The sequence below is a fragment of the Mytilus edulis genome, chromosome 14 (assembly GCF_963676685.1).
Source record: "Mytilus edulis chromosome 14, xbMytEdul2.2, whole genome shotgun sequence".
Classification (NCBI taxonomy): domain Eukaryota; kingdom Metazoa; phylum Mollusca; class Bivalvia; order Mytilida; family Mytilidae; genus Mytilus; species Mytilus edulis.
Genome location: NC_092357.1, coordinates 303,026 through 328,796, shown reverse-complemented (window position 1 = coordinate 328,796; position 25,771 = coordinate 303,026). Strand labels below are relative to the sequence as shown.

Genomic DNA, 25,771 nt, shown 5'->3' with positions numbered 1-25,771 from the left:
ATGGCAGATAACGAGGTGTGTGCCGGTTGTCTCAGGGATAATGAAGAAGAGATTGCTGTCATGTGGTGTAATGATTGTGAGGAGCCTGCGTGTAGATCTTGTGGTAAAGCCCATAGGAGATTTGTCATACCTCATGACGTTATTGACATAAAAGATATATCTAACATAAGCAAAACCGTGTCCAAAATTTGTAAAGAACACGCCGGACAGAAGTTGCTCTTTTTTTGTGTTAATCACGATAAAATATTGTGTCCTGCTTGTTTATCTGAATCACATAAAGAGTGTGATATCAATCATATAGAGAAAGCTGCCAAGGGAATCAAAGATGGTTCAGCTTTACATGATCTGAAAGAAAGAATACACAACCAGAAAAGTATCATAGAAAAAGTGAAAGAGGAATATAATGATCTGTCCAGCAAGATAAACCACGACAATGAGCAGCAACATGAACGACTAAAACAATTACGTTAAACCATTGAAGACCGTTTGAATCGACTAGAGAAAAATATAGATACTCATTATAACCAAGGCGTTGAGAAAATAGCAAGCAACACAGAACAGTTGACGTCTCTAGCACAAACAACTCAAGTCAACCTGCAAGACATTGAAAAGGCAGAAACAGAAGAGAGCGAAGTAAACTTATTCCATCTCGTGAAACACCTCGATACCAGTCATTTGTCAGATGAGGAAAATCTTCAGGGTTTTGAGAATGATATCAGAACTATGTCAGTTCAAGTTATTCCTGAAAATTTCACTGAGAATGTTGAAACAATGTTAAGTACCTTTGGTCAAGATACTCAGACGATATTGTCAAAAAGCCAGCCAAGTGGTAATAACTTGAAGGTTACGCAATCACAGTTGTGCATACATTCAGAGAAAACACTTTTTCATAATCAATCAAGCATAATTTACGCAGATAAGTTCTACAAATTTTATGCATGCTGCTTCAGCGAAAATGACAAGGTTGTTATAATTGAAGAGCATATGATTGGCTTTATAAACGGCCGGACACTATATTTGAGAATCATTAATCTGAAGGATGGCAAGAGTCGCTCTTTCAAACTTGAAGATAAACATTATAGTATACGTAAAGATACTATTGGTGCGTTTGGTGCGAAACATTAAAAAAAGGTGTATGCTTATGTTATTTACAAAATTAACACAACGATTGAAACCATAATAATTTCAGATATATGAATGATAAACAAAATAGCAAATAAATGATGAAGCTTCCGTTTGATATTAAATTGTCACAATAAATGGACTCCTAAATATATATCCAGATCTTTACGCTGTTGTCGCGATTGTTATGTATCACCGATAGTTTTCAAACATGTCATATTTGATGAAACGCCACTTGTTCCTTTGGCATTTTTGATCCATGAACGTAAACACGCTAAATGGCATGAAGTTTTGTTTAAATTCTTGAAAGATAAAATTCCTAGAATAAATAAAAAAACAAATTCCTTTTGTCATTGACCAAGAACCAGGTTTAAAAAGGGCTATTCGAGATACTTTTCCAACAAAATTGTCCGATTATGTTTTGTTGGAATCATATGAAAGAAGATTTTAAATTCTGGTTAAAAGGCAAAGTGGATAGTGATAATATTAAAATTTATATAGATCATTTGAATCAGATGTTGCATTCTGATAATGAAGAAGAATTTTTAGAAACAAAATTGAAATTAACATCAAAATGGACCCACGTAGTTTTAGAGTTTTAGAACATTTCAATAAACATATATCTCCGGCAATTAAAAATCACTCTGGTAAATGGTTAATTGAAAAATATCCCGGCATGTTTGATCCTTATTCTGGAATAACAAACAATCTTTCCGAAAGTATGAATGCCGTTTTAAAAAGAGAAAATGATTGGAAAGAGCTACCAGTAGATTTACTGGCTTTGGGTTTTTATTTCACCATCAGATGCTATATTTCCAAAAAGAATTGTAAGTCCTGATGAAGTAATTGAATATTTAAAAAACGACAAGCCACTTTTTCAGTCTAATTCTTTCCAATCTGACACTGATCCTTTAGGCAATTTAAATTCACAGGAAATCATAAAACAAACAAACTCTGATAAGAACACTAGTACTAATCAGGTCAAATTAGAAAATAATGAGGTAATAGTTAATCAACAACCTGTCATAGAATACCCGACTGATAGCAGTCAACAAAGTTTGGCACGCTTTATTGTTGACAATCATTTAATTACTTTGGTTCCACAACAAGGTGCGTTTATTGTAAATGGCAGGAAAGGAAAATACTGTGTAACTCTTTTTCCAAAAGAAACATGTCAATGTGAATCCTCATCTACTTGTTTTCATATTTTGGCTGCAAAAATGAGTACAGGGTTACAGCCAACACAAACAGATAACGTCGTTAGTTTAAGGGCACTTTCAAAAAATAGCAAGAAAAAAATTGACAAAAAATCAGGAAGAAAACAACCAAGAGCAAATGATTATGGAATTGAATTCGAACCTGCGCAAGATTCACAATTTTCTATAAATACTCTTTTAAAGCAAAAATTGATGACAACACCTTCAACGAATGGTAGAATAAAACCTAATAAAACGCCTAAAATATCAACAGAATTTTCAACTCCTAAATCGGAAAAAAACCTTGAACTTAGTGTAATCGAAGAAGATGGGGGAAAAACACATATTATAGATGAGGAAAAAAAATCGACCGAAATTAATAAATCACTCCCCGTGAAAAAAGAAAGATAGACGATATCAACTTAGATGAAATGGAAACCCCCACTAAAAAAACAAAAACTATCAGATCTCACGTGGATAGGATATTGCAGTCAACAGCACAAACAAAATATTTTAAATAATAAGTATCTATGTTCTGATATCATTATTTCAACGCAAAATCTTCTGAAATTTGAGTTTCCAGAAATAAATGGGTTCCAGGAAACAACTTTAGCGCCGGTTAAGGTAAATGGTAAATGGGTAAGTGAAACAGGTTTTCAATCACAAGAGTCACCAAGTGTACAAATACACAATAATAGTAATGCTCATTGGGTTTTGTCTCTTCAAACTAGAGATGGAAACATATATCTTCTAGACAGCTTATCATTAAATTTAACAACTTCATTAGAATATCAGTTAACGCAAATCTACGGTAAAGACAAGAAAAAATTAATAATAAGAATACCCGATGTCCAAAAACAACAAAACAGCATAGATTGTGGACTTTTTGCAATTGCAAATGCTCTTGAATTTTGTCAAACTGGGTTTAAATTCACACATTTTCCCAAAAAAAGTACATAGATAGTTTAACTGAAATTATATATTGATAAATTTGAAATAAATTTTTAAAATGTTAACAATACCTATTCTTGAAATTAATTTGAACATTATTTTTCCTACATAAAATAGATAATAAATAGATAAATAAAAGCCACTGAGTGTAGTGTATCAATAAATAATTAAGCAAAATAATAAAACAAACAAAAAAAACAAACAAAAAACAATAACTCCGCCAACGCCGGTCCCAAGCCCGGGTGAAAAAGGAGGAGGGTTGTTAATGTCTAAATGGAACACATGAAATATCAGAAATGATATACTATTGAAATTTGATTAAATGAAATAAAAATAGCAAGTATTTTATATCTAGTTTTAGTCATTATTTTTTCCATAAAAGAGGGGTCAAGATTAAAACACAAGCTAGGCAACGGGTCAAGTTTTTGCAATTTTAGTTTGATATATTTTTATTGTTATTTATATCAAATCATTTGTTATTAAATTGTCTTTTCGAATCTTGTTCTTGATTTTGACCGGGCTTTTTATATTTTTGGGAATTTTAATTCAAAGTTGAAAATTTCACTTCAATATTTGTATACAAGGGTGACTTCCGGTCAACTTTTTGCCCTTTTATAGTAATATATTTAATTTTTTGGTTATATCATATTATTTGTCATTTAAATGTCTTTAAGAATCAATTGATAGAGTTTGACCGGGCTTTTTTATATTTTTGTGAATTCTAATTCAAAGTTGAAAATTTCACTTCAACATTTGTGTACAAGGGTGACTTCCGGTCAACTTTTTGCCCTTTTATAGTAATATATTTATGTTTTTGGTTATATCATATTATTTGTCATTTAAATGTTTTCAAGAATCAATTTACAGACTTTGACCGGGTTATATGCTTTTTCGTGAATTTAAGTTATATTTTTTTTAATTTTATCTTATATGGGGACGAAGTCCCCTATTACAGTACAAAATTCAATAATAATTTTTTTTTTTAAATCGGGAAAATTTCCCGAATTTTTCATTGTACTAATGAACTCAAAATCGTTCAATTTTTTTTTGTCGCGTTTTTTAATTTCCGGATCTGCGCAGAAATCTACTTCCGTTTACGGTCTGGTTTACATGAGACTGAATAAAATGTATATTTATCAGTCTAAGAAAGGAACTAATACTAATTCATTTAAAAAAAAAAGTTTGTTATTAAAAATAAACGTTACCTGATGACAGCGTTTCTTTGTTTACATTGAATATGACGTCATAAGTTAAATAACGTCACAACTAAAATCCCTAACAACAGAACCAAGATCGGAAACGTTACGGTATTTCCGTTTCTCTTTTTAACATTGTTGATTTAAAAAAAAATCATAGACTTCGTCCCCATTCACAGGTAATGCCTGCCTCATATTATTTTTTTTAATTTTATCTTATATGGGGACAAAGTTCCCTATTACAGTAGAAAATTCAATAATAGTTTTCTTTTTAAATCGGGAAAATTTTCCGAATTTTTCATTGTACTAATGAACTCAAAATCGTTCAATTTTTTTTTGTTGCGTTTTTTAATTTCCGGATCTGCGCAGAAATCTACTTCCGTTTCCGGTCTTGTTTACATGAGACTTTGAATAAAATGTATATTTATCAGTCTAAGAAAGGAACTAATACTAATCCATTTAAAAAAAATGTTTGTTATTAAAAATAAACGTTACCTGATGACAGCGTTTCTTTGTTTACATTGAATATGACATCATAAGTTAAATAACGTCACAACTAAAATCCCTAACAACAGAACCACAATCGGAAACGTAACGGTATTTCCGTTTCTCTTTTTAACATTGTTGATTAAAAAAAAATCATAGACTTCGTCCCCATTCACAGGTAATGCCTGCCTCATATTAGCCTAATATAATAGCTTTCAGAATCAGTTTTATTTATCGATTTAGCTTAAGCGGTTCCAGAGATATTAATTATAATACACCTATTTTTCACTTCCGCGTTTTCCACTTCCGCGTTTTAGACCTTCCCTTGTCGTTTATGCATGTTGAAGGGACTCCAAAATTAGTAGTTTACGCTCGTTATGTAATAATTATGACTTGATGTTGTAGAAATCATAGAATTGTGTACTTCTATATTGTTTAAATACTTATTTATATATGTATTAGCTCTCATACTGTAGTTTTAGTCTACTTTCACCTTTAACTTGCAGTTCAGAATGTCCATTTTTGTCGGGACACGAACCACTTCCATTGGGAATTTCACTTACATTATATTATGTCACGACTTTTATCTTGCATTACTAACTTTGTAATACATTTATTTATCCATCTAGTTAGGTGTGGATCCTTTGTGAAGTCTGAATTATTTGTAATATTGTGCATAAGTGCCCGGAGGATACACAGAACCACCATCTTTGCGCAAACCGAATTATTTGATTGGTTAATATTATTCTATATATAAAGCGACGTCAGCGTACTCGTGACGTCATTCTTCTCAGTTCACTTTCTTGAGACACGTTAATTTTAGTCGCATAAAGTTTAACTTGTTTATTTCTTTAATATGTCGCAGCAGAATATTTCTTCAGATGTAGCGATGATAGTTTAATATAATTATGACTTTTTAGGTATCTTTATAAACTTGAGTGTTTCTATTAAAAGAAACCATTCTTTTACTTTGTTGGCACCGGGAGTCAAACTGTAAATTGCACCGGGTCCATTAGTATTTATTTAATAGTTCCGTGAATTATTGATCCGTTAGAGAAAAGTTATGAATATAAATTACATTTTATATTTAGCTGATTTTACCAATCAACTGATTCTTTTACTGCATTTAATCCGTTTATAGCGGTATTCAAATTTAACGGTGCTTCCAAGTTTGGATCTATTTTCGGTGTCTCTGCACCGTATAAGGCAAAATGTATATACATTGCTGAGGCAATGCGGCTTGATAAGAGATGACCATTTATTACTAAATTGTAAACCTTGGTGCAACAGCACCATGTTTTTATACTGTCACTTGAACCTCGGGTGCACAGGAACTTTGTAACTGAACCTTGGTGCAATCACACCTTATTTATATACCTTAATTGAACCTTGGTGCAACCGCACCTCCTTTATATACCGTAACCTAAACCTTAGGTGCAATTGAACCTCAGGTGTTTATGCACCTCATCGGAAATATAGCAAGTAACCTATGATATTACCTATGAGATTGATAAATCTCATACCTTTATAAGTTTTATGTATCCTCTTGGGACTTCTTCTGTTTATATAATGTCATACAAGTTTATAGTATAATTATTCACTATTGTCAAACTGCATAAATTCATGTTGTGCCTTACTACTGAAATAAACAGGGTGTGAACTTTTATCAGTTTTATGTCTCTGTGAAGCCTAAACAGTTAGAGTTATAGCAACAGTTCGAACCCCTTTTAGAAGTATATATTCAATATATATACACCTTGATATGTCGTCGTCCCATAAGTGGTCAATGCGCTGACTGGAGATACATGCCTGTGGTGGCGACGCAACGCAGCCAAAGTTACAATAAGCCAAAATGTGTGATGTAAATTTTAATTAAAGAAATTATCCTTGGATAACCATTTTGAAGCCAAAATATATCTATTTAATCAAAAGGTGTAAAAAATATTTTAAAATAAATGAAAGAAAATAGTCTAAATTAAAAATTGCCAAATGGCACAAAAGTACCTGTCTGCTAATGTACTAGCCAGCTGGCCTGAGGGTTATCTGGACTTTAAGGTGCTAGTTCACCGAAACAAATGGCCGCAGTTACCACCAGTCTCTTCCTTTTGGAGTACCAATTTTAGAGTCTCTGATTTGACTAAAGCATGACTTATACAGCCAATATAAAAAAAAACCTGACCCAGTTAACAAATTAAAAATCCCATCCCCAATTAAAATTTAGATAAAAAGTTAAATACATCCCCAATTATCTTCTAAAAACATCCCCAAAAGATAAACACTTCCGCAATTAAATTTGGATAAAAGTTAAAAACATCCCCAATTAAAATATGGATAAAAATTTAATACATTCCCAATCAAAATTTGGATAAAAATTAAAAACATCCCCAATTAGAATATGGATAAAAATTAAAAACATCCCCAAGTAAAATCGACCTGAGTGATCGCGCTCACTCAGTTCATACATGGTACAAAGGAAAGGATTAGACCACGACTCGGTCGCTGTCTGACCCTTGGTCTGACCAAGTCAACAGAAGTCAACAGACTTGGTCATGTTGACTTGGTCACTATCCAACTGAGTGATCTATCTCACTCAGTTCATATCAGTATTAGCAGATACTTGATATGTATGGTGGGGACGTTACTATACCTAAATGGAAGGTATAGTATTTGTGAACCCGCAACACAGATGGCGACTATCTTCCCATACATGTAATCAAGTATGCAATGCTATTACTGATATGTTATGTTTATAAAATAACTACTGAAAAACCTACCACAATAATTAAAATAAAAACATTGCATCCAAGTTTCCTGTGGTAAGAAGTGAAATATTTTTTTTTTTATTAAAGTACAAATGTACTCAGTAGTCCAGTTTTAGTTGGTTTCCTTGAAGGTTTTCAAAAGGATCCAAGAGTATGTCACCGTTTGGGTAAATACAATGTGACAGTAACTCAACTATAGAGTAAAACCAAAGGAAGCTATGAAAATGTCAAAGTACAGTCTTTCCCAATAAACGATTATGGTATCTAATGCAATATGGTTCTTCTTTTTGCCTTGCAAGTCATTGCATGAAAAATGACACATTTATGTCATACAAATGCTGGTCAGATAACCTCCACATAGCTTTGAAATAACTATCAAATGTTGATTATTGTCTAATGAAAATGTACCTTCATTTTAAAGGTATACTGTGCACAAAACATAACAGGTCACGATATTCTTGATCCGAGGTTACACAAGAGTCAGATGACAGACAGTGTTATTACTATGTACTAGTAGTACAAATTAGTAGGTACTTATTTCATGATGTAGGTGTTAAAAGGTCACTGTAAGCTAGTTCTACTTTGCTTTGTTTCAAACACTGACAGGAGTACCGAGGCTGTTTTTGAAAAGTTTAAAAGAGGCTTGGATGTAAAATGATGTATGCCAATGTAGAATGTCTTAGTGACCCATTTTGTAATTTGCTTGTAATTGGTATAATAAAGCATATGCTTGTAGACTTGATTTGACTGTTGGAAATTAACCATGAAATGTTAGATGCATACACCCTACACACTATTACCGCCTTCTAAGACTAATAAAAACCACATATGATGAGAATGAACTACAAACTTAACAGCAAATATACAGAAGAAACATTAGACCAAGAAATTTATAAAAGACTGGAAAGCAAATTTTCTCAGAATGAAAAAAACATTAATCAGGTGTTAAGTGTGTTGATCACTGCATCTATAACTGTAAGATAATGCTGCTAAAATTGATGAAAAGCTGCAACCCTATTTAGTCACTGAGAAGTGCTACACTGTTAATTTATAAGCAGCACATAACCAGTTAGAAGAAAGGCTGTTAACTTGTTAATTTTTGACAGCAGTACTTTAAGAATTTAAAATGTTTACTCCAGATTTTTTAAGAAAATAAGAACTACACAAGAGAACAAAGAAAACTGCACTTCCATTAGACCAGTACATCAAGCCCTTATAAAGAAATTAACATTCTGTCCCCAACTACTTTACATACAACTCTCAATATTACCCTCATCTACTCAATTTTCCTTTTTCTCCCTATAGAACATATATCCATACATACCACTCTCATTAATTACCCTCACCCTTCCTCCATTTCTCTCATATCCATACCAATCTTAACCACCTATGTTAGCCTACTCTGTGTGTTAAATATCCCCATGAAAATGTGTTAGTTGATGAAAAGATTTTAATCATGAAGTACCAGGCATGGAAGAATGAAAAAAATCAATACTGAAAAGAAGATCTAAACTTTTCAACATATACATGATTTTTTTTAATATTGAGCCAATTTGGAGTTGTAGTTTTTATTTCAATATTAAATGGTTATCATTATTTTGAAAATTAAGGTAACAGCCAAATTTATTATAAGCCAAAATGTGTGATGTAAATTTTAATTAAAGAAATTATCCTTGGATAACCATTTTGAAGCCAAAATATATCTATTTAATCAAAAGGTGTAAAAAATATTTTAAAATAAATGAAAGAAAATAGTCTAAATTAAAAATTGCCAAAAGTTTTAAAAATGCCAAATGGCACAAAAGTACCTGTCTGCTAATGTACTAGCCAGCTGGCCTGAGGGTTATCTGGACTTTAAGGTGCTAGTTCACCGAAACAAATGGCCGCAGTGACCACCAGTCTCTTCCTTTTGGAGTACCAATTTTAGAGTCTCTGATTTGACTAAAGCATGACTTATACAGCCAATATAAAAAAAACCTGACCCAATTAACAAATTAAAAATCCCATCCCCAATTAAAATTTAGATAAACAGTTAAATACATCCCCAATTATCTTTTAAAAACATCCCCAAAAGATTAACACTTCCGCAATTAAATATGGATAAAAAGTTAAAAACCTCCCCAATTAAAATATGGATAAAAATTTAAAACATCCCCGATTAAAATTTGGATAAAAATTAAAAACATCCCCAAAAGATAAAAACTTCCGCAATTAAATTTGGATAAAAGTTAAAAACATCCCCAATTAAAATATGGATAAAAATTTAAAACATCCCCGATTAAAAATTGGATAAAATTAAAAACATCCCCAATTAAAATATGGATAAAAATTTAAAACATTCCCGATTAAAATTTGGATAAAAAGTTAAAAACATCCCAAATTAAAATATGGATAAAAATTTAAAACATTCCCGATTAAAATTTGGATAAAAAGTTAAAAACATCCCCAATTAAAATATGGATAAAAATTTAAAACATCCCCGATTAAAATTTGGATAAAAATTAAAAAAAACATCCCAAAGTAAAATCGAACTGAGTGATCGAGCTCAGTTAGTTCGTGCATGGTACAAAGAAAAGGATTAGACCACGACTCGGTCGTTGTCTGACCCTTGGTCTGACCAAGTCAACAGACTTGGTCACGGTCCAACTGAGTGATCTATCTCACTCAGTTCATATCAGTTTTAGCAGATACTTGATATGTATGGTGGGGACGTTACTATACCTAAATGGAAGGTATAGTATCTGTGAACCCGCAACACAGATGGCGACTTAACTTCCCATACATGTAATCAAGTATCCAATGCTATTACTGATATGTTATGTTTATAAAATAACTAGTGACCATTATCCTATTTGTTTAACAAGGAAAGAAGTTAATGAAGACAAAAAGAATTCACACAGTACAATCACATACAGGAATTTCAAAAAATTTGATCAAAATGAATTTCTTTTAGACCTACAAAGTACACCTTTTTATAAAATTGAATTTGAAGACAACCCTTCTGTTTGTCTCCAATTATTTTATGATATGTTGAACAAAGTTTTAGATAAACATGCTCCTGTTGTTGAAAAGAGAGTTAAAAAGGATAGGCAACCTGATTGGTATAATAGTGAAATTATACATGCTAGGAACATGAGGGATAAATATAATGCACTTGGATTGTGGAGTGAATATAGATTTTGGAGAAATAAAACTAAACAAATAATAGAGAATTCAAAAAAAGAACTATGATAAAAACATGGTAAAAGACTCTAATGACTCAAAATCTTTATGGAAATGCCTTCATAGCTTGAATCCAAAGTTTAAAAAATCCCCACATGAGTTAGCTACAGATGAGAACAATACAACAACAATTGATAAAAAATCTATAGCAGATACTTTTAATAGCTTTTTTACTTCCTGTGCTGAAGAACTAAGAGAGCAAAGGGACATTACATCTGTTGACAAGGCAGATTTCAATAATATAAGCAAATTTATTAAAAAATCATTTAAAACAACAAAAACATGAGAAATTTACCATACCACCAATAAAGATAAATGAGCTATTTGATGAGTTAATTAAACTTGATGTAAACAAATCATCAGGAACTGATAATATTGGACCCCAAATCCTTAAAATAAGTGCCCCATGTATTGCCTCTCCTCTCACATATATATTCAACAGAATGATAGATACTGGTATCTATCCCTCATTACTGAAAAATGCTAAGGTAACACCAGTTTACAAAGATGGTGATAAGGTTTTAGCAACAAATTACAGACCAATTTCTGTACTTCCATCTCTATCAAAAGTATTAGAAAGGCATGTCTCAAATAACATGTATAAGTACTTGCCTAAATTTAAACTTTTACATCCTACACAATCAGGTTTTAGGCCACATCATTCTTGTTAAACTGCACTTATTGATATCATTGACAAATGGCTGCAAAAAATGAATGATGGTAATCTAAACTTAGCAATACTGTTAGACTTTAAAAAGGCATTCGATCTTGTAGATCATGACACTCTTTGCTTAAAGCTTGCTATTTACGGATTCAGTGAGTCTGCAGTAGGTTTTTTCCGGTCATACCTAAGTAATAGAACACAGCAAGTAAACATTTGCAATGTTAATTCTGATAACAAAGATGTGAAATTTGGTGTCCCCAAGGATCTATACTAGGTCCTTTATTATTTGTCTTATTTATAAATGACCTTCCCCTGTGCATTAAAAATTGTAAAACAGACTTGTATGCTGATGATACTACTCTTCATAAATCCGGGAAAAGTATTGAAAATTTACATGATGATGTTCAAGAAGATTTATGCAAAGTTGAAGAATGGTGCAAAATGAATAATATGTTCATCAATACCAAAAAAACTAAATGTCTGGTTACTGGAACAAGTCAGAAGTTATCAACCCAATCTTTTCAACCAAATTTAGTAATAAATTCAGAAACACTACAAAATTCATCATGTGAGAAATTATTAGGTGTTAAAATTGACAGCACACTTAGCTGGAAAAACCAAATTGATCAAATTTGTGCTAGCATTTCATCAAGAATATACCTTCTTTCTAAATTAAAGAAATTTTTATATATTAATGCCAGGAAAGCATATTATAATGGGTATATTCTGCCTCTCATCGATTACTGCTGTATTATTTGGGGAGAATGTAAAAATGAAGGGATAGTAAGAATATTAAAACTTCAAAAAAGAGCATCAAGATTAATTCTTGATGCAGACCCATTATCCTCATCAGCCCCCTTATTTAAAGAACTTGGATGGATGACAGTAGAAAACAGAATCAAATACCACAAATATTATTGCTATTTAAATGTATGCGGAAAGAAGCACCACAGTACCTTATTCAAAAGTTTCAACTTATATCTGTAAATAATCCTTATGCTTTAAGGGGTGTTACTCAAGGTAATTTGATAGTTCCAAAGCCAAAAACTGAACTGTTTAAAAAATCTTTTGCTTATTCTGGATCAGTTTTATGGAATGGACTACCTTATGAAATGCGTAAAGTGCAAAACACTTATTCTTTTAAACAAATTATAAAACAATACTTGAGACAGTCCCAATATTCAGTCTGAAATGATTGCAACTATTACTCTTGTATGATTTTAATGATTTGTATATACTATGTCTATTTACTACATGCAATCTGTAACTGTTTTATATCTTTTAATCATGGTACATGTACATAGAACTATTATGTCTAAACAATTGTGTTTATATGTTGTATGTTTGCTTTTTTCTCTTATTATTATCATTTTGTTTTTACTTGTATTGCATACATGTATATGAGGGCCTCAGGGAAGATTAGTAATTGTAACTAACTGTGTTTACCCTCTTTAAATAAAGAATTTATCATTATTATTATTATATTATTATTATACTGAAAAACCTACCACAATAATTAAAATAAAAACATTGCATCCAAGTTTCCTGTGGTAAGAAGTGAAATATTTTTTTTTATTAAAGTACAAATGTACTCAGTAGTCCAGTTTTAGTTGGTTTTCTTGAAGGTTTTCAAAAGGATCCAAGAATATGTCACCGTTTGGGTAAATACAATGCGACAATAACTCAACAATAGAGTAAAATCAAAAAGAAAGCTATGAAAATGTCAAAGGACAGTCTTTCCCAATAAACGATTATGGTATCTAATGCAATATGGTTCTTCTTTTTGCCTTGTAAGTCTTTGTATGAAAAATGACACATTTATGTCATACAAATGCTGGTCAGATTACCTCCACATAGCTTTGAAATAACTATCAAATGTTGATTATTGTCTAATGATAATGTTACTCATTTTAAAGGTATACTGTGCACAAAACATAACAGGTCGCGATATTCTTGATCCGAGGTTACACAAGAGTCAGATGACAGACAGTGTTATTACTATGTACTAGTAGTACAAATTAGTAGGTACTTATTTCATGATGTAGGTGTTAAAAGGTCACTGTAAGCTAGTTCCACTTTGCTTTGTTTCAAACACTGACAGGAGTACCGAGGCTGTTTTTTAAAAGTTTAAAAGAGGCTTGGATGTAAAATGATGTATGCCAATGTAGAATGTCTTAGTGACCCATTTTGTAATTTGCTTGTAATTGGTATAATAAAGCATATGCTTACAGACTTGATTTGACTGTTGAAAATTAACCATGAAATGTTAAATACATACACCCTACACACTATTACTGCCTTCTAAGACTGATAAAAATCACATATGATGAGAATGAACTACAAACTTAACAGCAAAGATACAGAAGAAACATTAGACCAAGAAATTTATAAAAGACTGGAAAGCAAATTTTCTCAGAATGAAAGAAACATTAATCAGGTGTTAAGTGTGTTGATCACTGCATCTATAACTGTAAGATAATGCTGCTAAAATTGATGAAAAGCTGCAACCCTATCTAGTCACTGAGAAGTGCTACACTGTTAATTTATAAGCAGCACATAATCAGTAACAAGAAAGGCTGTTAACTTTTTAATTTTTGACAGCAGTACTTTAAGAAGTTAAAATGTTTACTCCAGATTTTTTAAGAAAATAAGAACTACACAAGAGAAAAAAGAAAACTGCTTTCATTAGACCAGTACATCAAGCCCTTATAAAAAAATTAACATTCTGTTCCCAACTACTTTACATACAACTCTCAATATTACCCTCATCTACTCAATTTTCCTTTTTCTCCCTATAGAACATATATCCATACATACCACTCTCATTATTTACCCTCACCCTTCCTCCATTTCTCTCATATGCATACCAACCTTAACCACCTATGTTAGCCTACTATGTGTGTTAAATATCCCCATGAAATTGTGTTAGTTGATGAACAGATTTTAATCATGAAGTACCAGGCATGGAAGAATGAAAAAAATCCATACTGAAAAGAAGATCTAAACTTTTCAACATATACATTATTTTTTTTTAATATTGAGCCAATTTGGAGTTGTAGTTTTTATTTCAATATTAAATGGTTATCATTATTTTGAAAATTAAGGTAACAGCCAAAGTTACAATAAGCCAAAATGTGTGATGTAAATTTTAATTAAAGAAATTATCCTTGGATAACCATTTTGAAGCTAAAATATATCTATTTAATCAAACGGTGTAAAAAATATTTTAAAATAAATGAAAGAAAATAGTCTAAATTAAAAATTGCCAAAAGTTTTAAAAAATGCCAAATGGTACAACAGTACCTGTCTGCTAATGTACTAGCCAGCTGGCCTGAGGGTTATCTGGACTTTACGGTGCTAGTTCACCGAAAAAAATGGCCGCAGTGACCACCAGTCTCTTCCTTTTGGAGTACCAATTTTAGAGTCTCTGATTTGACTAAAGCATGACTTATACAGCCAATATAAAAAAACCCTGACCCAGTTAACAAATTAAAAAGCCCATCCCCAATTAAAATTTAGATGAAAAGTTAAATACATCCCCAATTATCTTTTAAAAACATCCCCAAAAGATAAACACTCACGCAATTAGATATGGATAAAAATTTAAAACATCCCGGATTAAAATTTGGATAAAAATTAAAAACATCCCCAAAAGATAAAAACTTCCGCAATTTAATTTGGATAAAAGTTAAAAACATCCCCAATTAAAATATGGATAAAAATTTAAAACATCCCAATTAAAATTTGGATAAACATTAAAAACATCCCCAATTAAAATATGGATAAAAATTTAAAACATTCCCGATTAAAATTTGGATAAAAAGTTAAAAACATCCCCAATTAAAATATGGATAAAAATTTAAAACATCCCCGATTAAAATTTAGATAAAAATTAAAAACATCCCCAAGTAAAATCGAACTGAGTGATCGAGCTCACTCAGTTCATGCATGGTACAAAGGAAAGGATTAGACCACGACTCGGTCGCTGTCTGACCCTTGGTCTGACCAAGTCAACAGACTTGGTCATGTTGACTTGGTCACGGTCCAACTGAGTGATCTATCTCACTCAGTTCATATCAGTATTAGCAGATACTTGATATGTATGGTAGGGACGTTACTATACCTAAATGGAAGGTATAGTATCTGTGAACCCGCAACACAGATGGCGACTTAACTTCCCATACATGTAATCAAGTATCCAATGATATTACTGATATGTTATGTTTATAAAATAACTACTGAAAAACCTACCACAACAATTAAAATAAAAACATTTCATCCAAGTTTCCTGTGGTAAGAAGTGATTTTTTTTTATTAAAGTACAAATGTACTCAGTAGTCCAGTTTTAGTTGGTTTCCTTGAAGGTTTTCAAAAGGATCCAAGAATATGTCACCGTTTGGGTAAATACAATGCGACAGTAACTCAACAATAGAGTAAAACCAAAAGAAAGCTATGAAAATGTCAAAGTACAGTCTTTCCCAATAAACGATTATGGTATCTAATGCAATATAGTTCTTCTTTTTGCCTTGCAAGTCTTTGCATGAAAAATGACACATTTATGTCATACAAATGCTAGTCAGATTACCTCCACATATCTTTGAAATAACTATCAAATGTTGATTATTGTCTAATGAAAATGTACCTTCATTTTAAAGGTATACTGTGCACAAAACATAACAGGTCACGATATTCTTGATCCGAGGTAACACAAGAGTCAGATGACAGACAGTGTTATTACTATGTACTAGTAGTACAAATTAGTAGGTACTTATTTCATGATGTAGGTGTTAAAAGGTCACTGTAAGCTAGTTCCACTTTGCTTTGTTTCAAACACTGACAGGAGTACCGAGGCTGTTTTTGAAAAGTTTAAAAGAGTCTTGGATGTAAAATGATGTATGCCAATGTAAAATGTCTTAGTGACCCATTTTGTATTTTGCTTGTAATTGGTATAATAAAGCATATGCTTACAGACTTGATTTGACTGTTGGAAATTAACCATGAAATGTTAGATACATACACCCTTCACACTATTACTGCCTTCTAAGACTGATAAAAATCACATATGATGAGAATGAACTACAAACTTAACAGCAAAGATACATAAGAAACATTAGACCAAGAAATTTATAAAAGACTGGAAAGCAAATTTTCTCAGAATGAAAGAAACATTAATCAGGTGTTAAGTGTGTTGATCACTGCATCTATAACTGTAAGATAATGCTGCTAAAATTGATGAAAAGCTGCAACCCTATCTAGTCACTGAGAAGTGCTACACTGTTAATTTATAAGCAGCACATAATCAGTAACAAGAAAGGCTGTTAACTTGTTAATTTCTGACAGCAATACTTTAAGAAGTTAAAATGTTTACTCCAGATTTTTTAAGAAAATAAGAACTACACAAGAGAAAAAAGAAAACTGCACTTCCATTAGACCAGTACATCAAGCCCTTATAAAGAAATTAACATTCTGTCCCCAACTACTTTACATACAACTCTCAATATTACCCTCATCTACTCAATTTTCCTTTTTCTCCCTATAGAACATATATCCATACATACCACTCTCATTATTTACCCTCACCTTTCCTTCATTTCTCTCATATCCATACCAACCTTAACCACCTATGTTAGCCTACTCTGTGTGTTAAATATCCCCATGAAATTGTGTTAGTTGATGAAAAGATTTTAATCATGAAGTACCAGGCATGGAAGAATGAAAAAAATCAATACTGAAAAGAAGATCTAAACTTTTCAACATATACATGATTTTTTTTAATATTGAGCCAATTTGGAGTTGTAGTTTTTATTTCAATATTAAATGGTTATCATTATTTTGAAAATTAAGGTAACAGCCAAAGTTACAATAAGCCAAAATGTGTGATGTAAATTTCAATTAAAGAAATTATCCTTGGATAACCATTTTGAAGCCAAAATATATATATTTAATCAAACGGTGTAAAAAATATTTTAAAATAAATGAAAGAAAATAGTCTCAATTAAAAATTGCCAAAAGTTTTAAAAATGCCAAATGGTACAAAAGTACCTGTCTGCTAATGTACTAGCCAGCTGGCCTGAGGGTTATCTGGACTTTAAGGTGCTAGTTCACCGAAAAAAATGGCCGCAGTGACCACCAGTCTCTTCCTTTTGGAGTACCAATTTTAGAGTCTCTGATTTGACTAAAGCATGACTTATACAGCCAATATAAAAAAAAACTGACCCAGTTTACAAATTAAAAAGCCCATCCCCAATTAAAATTTAGATAAAAAGTTAAATAAATCCCCAATTATCTTTTAAAAACATCCCCAAAAGATAAACACTTTCGCAATTAAATTTGGATAAAAAGTTAAAAACATCCCCAATTAGAATATGGATAAAAATTTAAAACAGCCCCAATTAAAATTTGGATAAAAATTAAAAACATCCCCAAAAGATAAAAACTTCTGCAATTAAATTTGGATAAAAGTTAAAAACATCCCCAAATAAAATATGGATAAAAATTTAAAACATTCCCAATTAAAATTTGGATATAAATTAAAAACATCCCCAATTAAAATATGGATAAAAATTAAAAACATCCCCGATTAAAATTTGGATAAAAATTAAAAACATCCCCAATTAAAATATGGATAAAAATTTAAAACATCCCCGATTAAAATTTGGATGAAATTAAAAACATCCCCAATTAAAATATGGATAAAAATTCAAAAAATTCCCGATTAAAATTTAGATAAAAAGTTAAAAACATCCCCAATTAAAATATGGATAAAAATTTAAAACATTCCCGATTAAAATTTGGATAAAAAGTTAAAAACATCCCCAATTAAAATATGGATAAAAATTTAAAACATCCCCGATTAAAATTTGGATAAAAATTAAAAACATCCCAAATTAAAATCGAACTGAGTGATCGAGCTCACTCAGTTCATGCATGGTACAAAGGAAAGGATTGGACCACGACTCGGTCGCTGTCTGACCCTTGGTCTGACCAAGTCCAGTCCACAGACTTGGTCACGGTCCAACTGAGTGATCTATCTCACTCAGTTCATATCAGTATTAGCAGATACTTGATATGTATGGTGGGGACGTTACTATACCTAAATGGAAGGTATAGTATCTGTGAACCCGCAACACAGATGGCGACTTAACTTCCCATACATGTAATCAAGTATGCAATGCTATTACTGATATGTTATGTTTATAAAATAACTACTGAAAAACCTACCACAACAATTAAAATAAAAACATTGCATCCAAGTTTCCTGTGGTAAGAAGTGAAATATTTTTTTTTATTAAAGTACAAATGTACTCAGTAGTCCAATTTTAGTTGGTTTCCTTGAAGGTTTTCAAAAGGATCCAAGAATATGTCACCGTTTGGGTAAATACAATGCAACAGTAACTCAACAATAGAGTAAAACCAAAAGAAAGCTATGAAAATGTCAAAGTACAGTCTTTCCCAATAAACGATTATGATATCTAATGCAATATGGTTCTTCTTTTTGCCTTGCAAGTCTTTGCATGAAAAATGACACATTTATGTCATACAAATGCTAGTCAGATTACCTCCATATAGCTTTGAAATAACTATCAAATGTTGATTATTGTCTAATGATAATGTACCTTCATTTTAAAGGTATACTGTGCACAAAACATAACAGGTCACGATATTCTTGATCCGAGGTTACACAAGAGTCAGATGACAGACAGTGTTATTACTATGTACTAGTAGTACAAATTAGTAGGTACTTATTTCATGATGAAGGTGTTAAAAGGTCACTGCAAGCAAGTTTTAAAAGGGGCCAATATAACAAAACATGATACAATTTCAAATGCAAAAACCATTTTGGCCTGATCTATGTAAAAAAAAAACAAGCGAAAAAAACAATTCGAAATGATTACCATTGAATTTAAAGTGAACCTCAAAACCGACAGGAATCACCATACCCCAAAACATAATTCAGCAGATGGAGAGTTGTCTCATTGACACTCATACCACATCTTCTTATATCTATAGAATCACTATACACTAAAATATTATTCTGAAGGAATCAATATACCCAGATATATTATTACAAGCCAACCAGTCTCTTTAGTATGTATTGCTACTAAATGTTGTGTACCAAGCAGATACATAGCAAATACTAGCTATTAGTCTTGTGTGGTCTGACCCAGCCAGGGATGAAAACTCAAAATAACTGAAACAAGCTTATTTTTAAAAAGCTGTTCTAAATATCATTTTAAAGAAACAAAAAAAAAGTTCAAATTAATGTTATTTATTAAAATGAGAAATGATTAATGTAGCAATCACCTTGTATAATACAGTTACCTAAGATATAAGAATATGGTAATATTGAAAAAAACATACACCCTGCTTTAGAAAACCCTCATACATATTGTATGGAAGAATCTTAGGTGTTTAATTGTTACAGAAATTTCAACTTTACAATCTATTCCACTTGAAAAAAGTAAAACAAACTAGAATTGCCATTGCAAGCAATAGCGGATGTCACCCTGGTTCCCCAATTGCCACTAAACGTCAGCCATTTCGAAATGTTCCATCAGTAAATGCAGATATATCCATTACAAAAGATCTTTCTGTTAGTTTTCATAGCTTTATGTACGTTTTTCTGTTTTCAACAATTGTGCCGTTTCCATGGCAACGGCGGCCATTTTGAAAATTCCAAACTCAAATCTCAAGTCTACATTGGCTAGGCAACATTTCTTTGAAGTTTCATTAAATTTGAAGCATTTTGGAGTTTTTTCATATTTTTGCTGTTTCCATGGTAACGGCGGCCATTTTGAAAATTCCAAAGTCTAACTTCTGCTGCAAATTGTTCTCTCCATAATTATATACCATCATATACCATTTAATGTCTCAAGAATAAATTTAACACTTATGTTCTGGAATGTTCCATGAAAAATTCACCCCCCTCAAATTATGTCTAGAGACCCCCCAGTTGAAAAAAAAATGTACCATGTTGAAGTGTGCATAAGTCTCTTAATATCATAGAAGTTTCATATAGATTGGAACACATTTCTATTTTTCACATTTTTGCTGTTTCCATGGCAATGGCAGCCATTTTTTTAATTCCAAAGTAAGATGCAAAACTACACATGGTGATTAACATTATGTTATAGTTCCATCAACATTGGTCCATTCAGTTCCGAGAACTAAGCTGGACAAAAAGTGCGGAATAAGAATAATAAGAAAAAAAGAATCGTACAATAACAATATGTCACCCGACTTCCGTCAGGGTGACATAATAATAATATATTACATTTTTTTGTGACTACTAAACATACAAGTAAAACAATATTAGCATTCTATAAAATATACCATTCTTTTAAATGCATTATGAAATACTATTTGACATTTCTTTTAAACTATTGCAAAAGAATTCACTGGCTAAAATCATGAGGAGCAACATTCAATTTCATGGGCAGGGTGTTAGATATTGTTTTAAAGCTGAGAAAAAATTTACAAAGTCACAAGATTTACCATTAAATTCATAAAAAAGTTAAAAAAATCTTTTCTACAAAAAATAAGAGTTGTCTCCTATTTGCATAAGCCTTATCATGAAATACTATTACCAAAAGTACCTACAAATATGGGAGATAACTCATTAAACTTAAAAATGAAGTCATGATTGTGAGCAAGGGGTGTTTAATATCAGATAAAATTGAGAATGGAAACACTTTGGAGATGATGATGACGTAAATATAATTTGAAATCACCATGTCAGACCAAACCACTTAATGCATTATCTAGACTTATGTTTACAAGCTGATTTTATTCAGAGAGCTCTAAATAATACTGTCATCTTACTTTATTTACATCTGATATAGCATATCTAACATAAAATATATAACAATTATAAGTAAACCAATAAATTCTTATATATTGCAGGCCGTCCATGCAGTGAACAAACTAGCTCATATGAAGAGATAAGCATTGTAAGGCGTGTATTCCCACCTTTAACCCTAAATCTCAGCCTGCTAGTTTCCACTTCTCACAACTTATGCTTAGTTTGTTAAATTCAAAAACAAGTTAAAATCTTTTGATAAAAAAATTAAGAGTTGTCTCCTATTTGCATCAGCCTTATCACGAAATACTGTTACCAAAAGTACCTTCAAATATGGGAGATAACTCATTAAACTCTAGGAGTAGTTATCTGGAATTATCTGTTGTGATTTGGATGAAGAGTTGTCTCATTGTCAACATTTCACATCTTCTTATATTTATTTACTCATAATAGGACAGTAGGATGCCCCCCCCCCCCCCCCCCCAACTAAAAGGGTATAAAAATTAATTTTTACCAATGGCAGCTGGTTGTTCTCACAAGTCACATCAAAGTCTTACATTAAACACCTAGTACATGTATTAATTAAGACTATTTAGGGGGAACTGTAGGCCTATGAAATTCGAAAGTAATCAGCATATCTGGTTTAAAAGAATAAATCTTTACAACTGGCTCTCCCCCTCTTTCTATCTCTCAGAGTAAACATAATTATATTACTACATATTTTTTTGTCAATAAGTGTTTCCAAGTTCCTCAGATCAACAGAATCCATTCTTCTGCTTCAGTTGATTTTTAAATTAACAAGCACGCTTTGTCTACAAATAGAAAATAAAATTTCATTCAAAACATGTAAACTAAAATTCACAAAAAATTATATATAATGTTGATGTCAGAAGATATTTACATTGTATCCATATATGGAGTAACCAGGAGACAGAGGCTGAAGAAATTCTTCATATAAAGCAGTTCAGAATTGTATCAAATCTTATGGCATCTTAAGTATGAAATGCCACCATTGTACTTACATTTTGCTTCAGATTTGTTTAAAATAAACATGTCAATTTTTTCAGGCACCATGGATTAAAAATTTTCATTCAACCAAAGATTTCATGGATAAGGACAATACTCCTTCAAACTAGTTTAACCCTGCCACACTCTGTATGTGCCAGTTATTCAGTGGTTAATGTTTGTTGCTGTGTTACATATTTGTTTTGTTCATTATTTTGGACATGAATAAGGCAGTTTGTTTTCTCGACTGAATTTTTTTACAATTTTCATTTTTTGGCCAATTTATAGCTAACGTAACATGTATGTGGTATGGGTTTTACTCATTTTTGAAGGCAGAATTGTGACCTATAGCTGTTAATTTATATGTCATTTGGTTTTTTGGAGAGTTTTCTAAAATGCAATCATACCACATCTTAATATTTCTATATCTGTAATTAGGTATTGTATTAATATACATGTAGAAGCAATAAACTAGAACCGTTCATTATCTTTAATGTTACCTTGAAACAAGGATTTTGTTACCGTCAACATACATACCTTAAAGTTGATATTATTTTACATCCAGGTCCTACTTTCCTTAGATTTTACTTCAATAAATATCCAGGATAACTGAAAAAAAAAATGAATCCTTAACTGTGATGGTAGTAAAAACACTTATTGAAGGCCGTATGTTGACCAATAGTTAACTTGTATATCTTTTAGTCTCTGGTGGAGTCAGTTGTCTCATTGACAATTAATTACCACATCTTATTTCGATATTTATACATGTATATGAAATTTAGTCAATTTTATCAACATTTAATCATAGCAGTTAATACAGATAAATAAGATATACTATTGCTAAAGTGACATATAGGTCCAATGGGCCAGGTGTAAATATCAAATTGCTATGAATATACATGTAATTGTTTAGATGTATGTGTTGATACACAAATATTATTGCAATATATAATATATAAACATAGACATTATCTAATCAATACATCTTTCAATAATAGGAAGCAATTTTTTTTTTAAATACAAATATAAGAAGAGCTGTTTGAACACCGGAAAGAGAGAGAGGAAGATATATAGAAAGAGAAAGAGAGTGAGAGAGAATAGTGTGGTGAGTTTTCAATACATTGAATTTTATTTTAGTATAGTAAATACAGCATTTTCATTTATAACATGTATAATATTAAATGTAAAGTATTTACATAATGTATGTAATACGTATTTTGGTCATAACTGTTAATTGTGACCTGTGGTACAGGAACTGTACCCTTGCTTTTCTTTCAGGAGCACCAATGTTTTTAAAATTCTCTATTTTATTGGGTTAGTTACTCAATCTGGTTTTCTGGTTAGTGTCAGATTTCTCCCTTAGAAATTTCTCCCTTTTCTACACTAAAATGCGAACTTGTACATCAAAATCATAGCTGCTGAAATGAAATGACTAGACATCTACTACATGTACCTTATGGATATTTACCTTGTCTTTCGAATGTTAAAGCTTCATGCAGACCCAGTTGTGATGTTCCTCATCTGGGAGATTAATCAGTATATAATCATTCTTCCTTTTTACAAGGATAGGTTGTTGGCATATCTCTCAATCCCAAACCTGAAGAACCAGAGAATGTTTACTCAAGCTTTATTTCATTTAGATCAATTGCAGACCAAGGCTGAAGAGTCAAATCTACCAAAAATTTCATATCAGAGTTTTCTTCTCCTAGACATCCTTTGAAGGCTGATGACCATCATCCAGCGGGCTATTTAACCCATAACTGGGGCAAGGTTGATGAGTGTAGGGATGTCCGCATGTCGATCAGCCTACACACTTTATCTCTAGGGACCTTGCTACTCCGAGATCCTCTACAGTAAAGCCTAGGACACTAGATCCTAGTTACCATGTGCTGTCACGGGGAGGCACTGTAGAAGTCTTGTTAGTATAGAGGCTATGTACTGGAAGGAAAGACTTACGCACTCAGCTTTCTTTTCACCTATGAATATAAGCTATCCAGCGGCAGTGTAAGAGTCTATGACTCCCAACCACACTAGACGCATACACAAACCTGTGGTAACACCACCAGCACACCAAAAAAAAAGGGTCATTATTTCAAATTTAGAAAAAAGAAGGTTTATTTATTTAAATCAAGAAAAAGAAATTGTTATTTATTCAAATTTAAAAAAAGAAATTGTTATTTATTCAAATTTAAAAAAAGAAATGTTTATTTATTCAAATCTAATAAAAAGTAAGGTTTATTTATTTATATATTTTAAAAAAGGAAGGATTATTTATTTAAATTTTTAAAACGGAAGGTTTATTTATTTAAATTTAGAAAAAGGAATGGTTATTTATCTAAAAACTAGAAAAGGAATTATTTAAAATCCAGAAAAGAAAGTGTTATTTATTTTAATTCAGAAAAGAAAGTTATTTCTTTAAAATCTAGAATAGATAAGTGTTATGTATTTAAATTAAAAAACGAAAGTGTTCATTATTTTGAAATTTATAATGCATTTCATCCAAAAGTACAGGGTTATTTGTACTTCACAAACTTTAAAGCAACTAAACAGTATCAGAACAGTGTGAAATTACAACACCAACACATTACTTTCTTCCCCTCCTTACCCAGCAACTCTCTATTACACTAGGCCATGGAGTAGCCCTCCCCAACCTCCAAGCCCTCACATAGACTGGAATCTCATGGGTTAACCCTCCCCGACCCCAAGCCCTTAAAAACAAGTCCCTGGATTTCCATGGGGTAATCCTCCCTGACCCAAAAATCCTTAAAAACAAGTCCCTGACTCCCATGGGATAACCCTCCCCGACCCAAAGCCCTTAAAAACAAGTCCCTGGATTTCCATGGGGTAACACTCCCCGACCCCCAATCCCTTAAAAACAAGTCCCTGGACTTCCATGGGGTAACCCTTCCTGACCCCCATCCCTTAAAAACAAGTCCCTGCATGGACTCCCATGGGGTAACCCTCCCTGACCCCCAATCCCTTAAAAACAAGTCCTTGGACTCCCATGGGTTAACCCTCCCCAATCCCCATCCCTTAAAAACAAGATCCTGGACTCCCATGGGGTAATCCTCCCCGACCTCTAATCCCATAAAAACAAGTCCCTGGACACCCATGGGGTAACCCTCCCGGACCCCCAAGCCCTTAAAAACAAGTCCCTGGACCCCCATGGGATAACCCTCCCCGACCCCCATGCCCTTAAAAATAAGTCCCTGGATTTGTTTTGGGTTAACTATCCCCTACCCTGTTGCCCTTAAATACAAGTGCCTGGAGTCTCACTCTCCCTTTCATCCGACCCCTAGGCCTCTCCTCCAAGACCTTTGAGCTCTTAAATTCCAGTTCCTGGATGTTGCCTTATTCCACCCAACCTG

The 25,771-nt window shown here is 32.1% G+C and overlaps 1 protein-coding gene and 1 long non-coding RNA gene across 2 annotated transcripts; one reads left to right on the top strand and one right to left on the bottom strand.

Moving 5' to 3' along the window:
* LOC139503299 (E3 ubiquitin-protein ligase TRIM33-like) lies at nt 1-471 on the top strand. Its single transcript, XM_071293060.1, has one exon. It carries the CDS (start codon nt 1-3, stop codon nt 469-471), a length of 471 nt encoding a protein of 156 aa, XP_071149161.1.
* A 21,403-nt stretch (nt 472-21,874) lies between these two features.
* Nucleotides 21,875-24,492, bottom strand: LOC139502996 (uncharacterized). The gene is made up of 3 exons (XR_011658993.1): nt 23,872-24,492; nt 22,941-23,012; nt 21,875-22,210 (listed from the first exon to the last, which is right to left on the bottom strand). It is a non-coding gene; the product is annotated as an uncharacterized lncRNA (long non-coding RNA).
* Between the last annotated feature and the right edge of the window lie 1,279 nt (nt 24,493-25,771).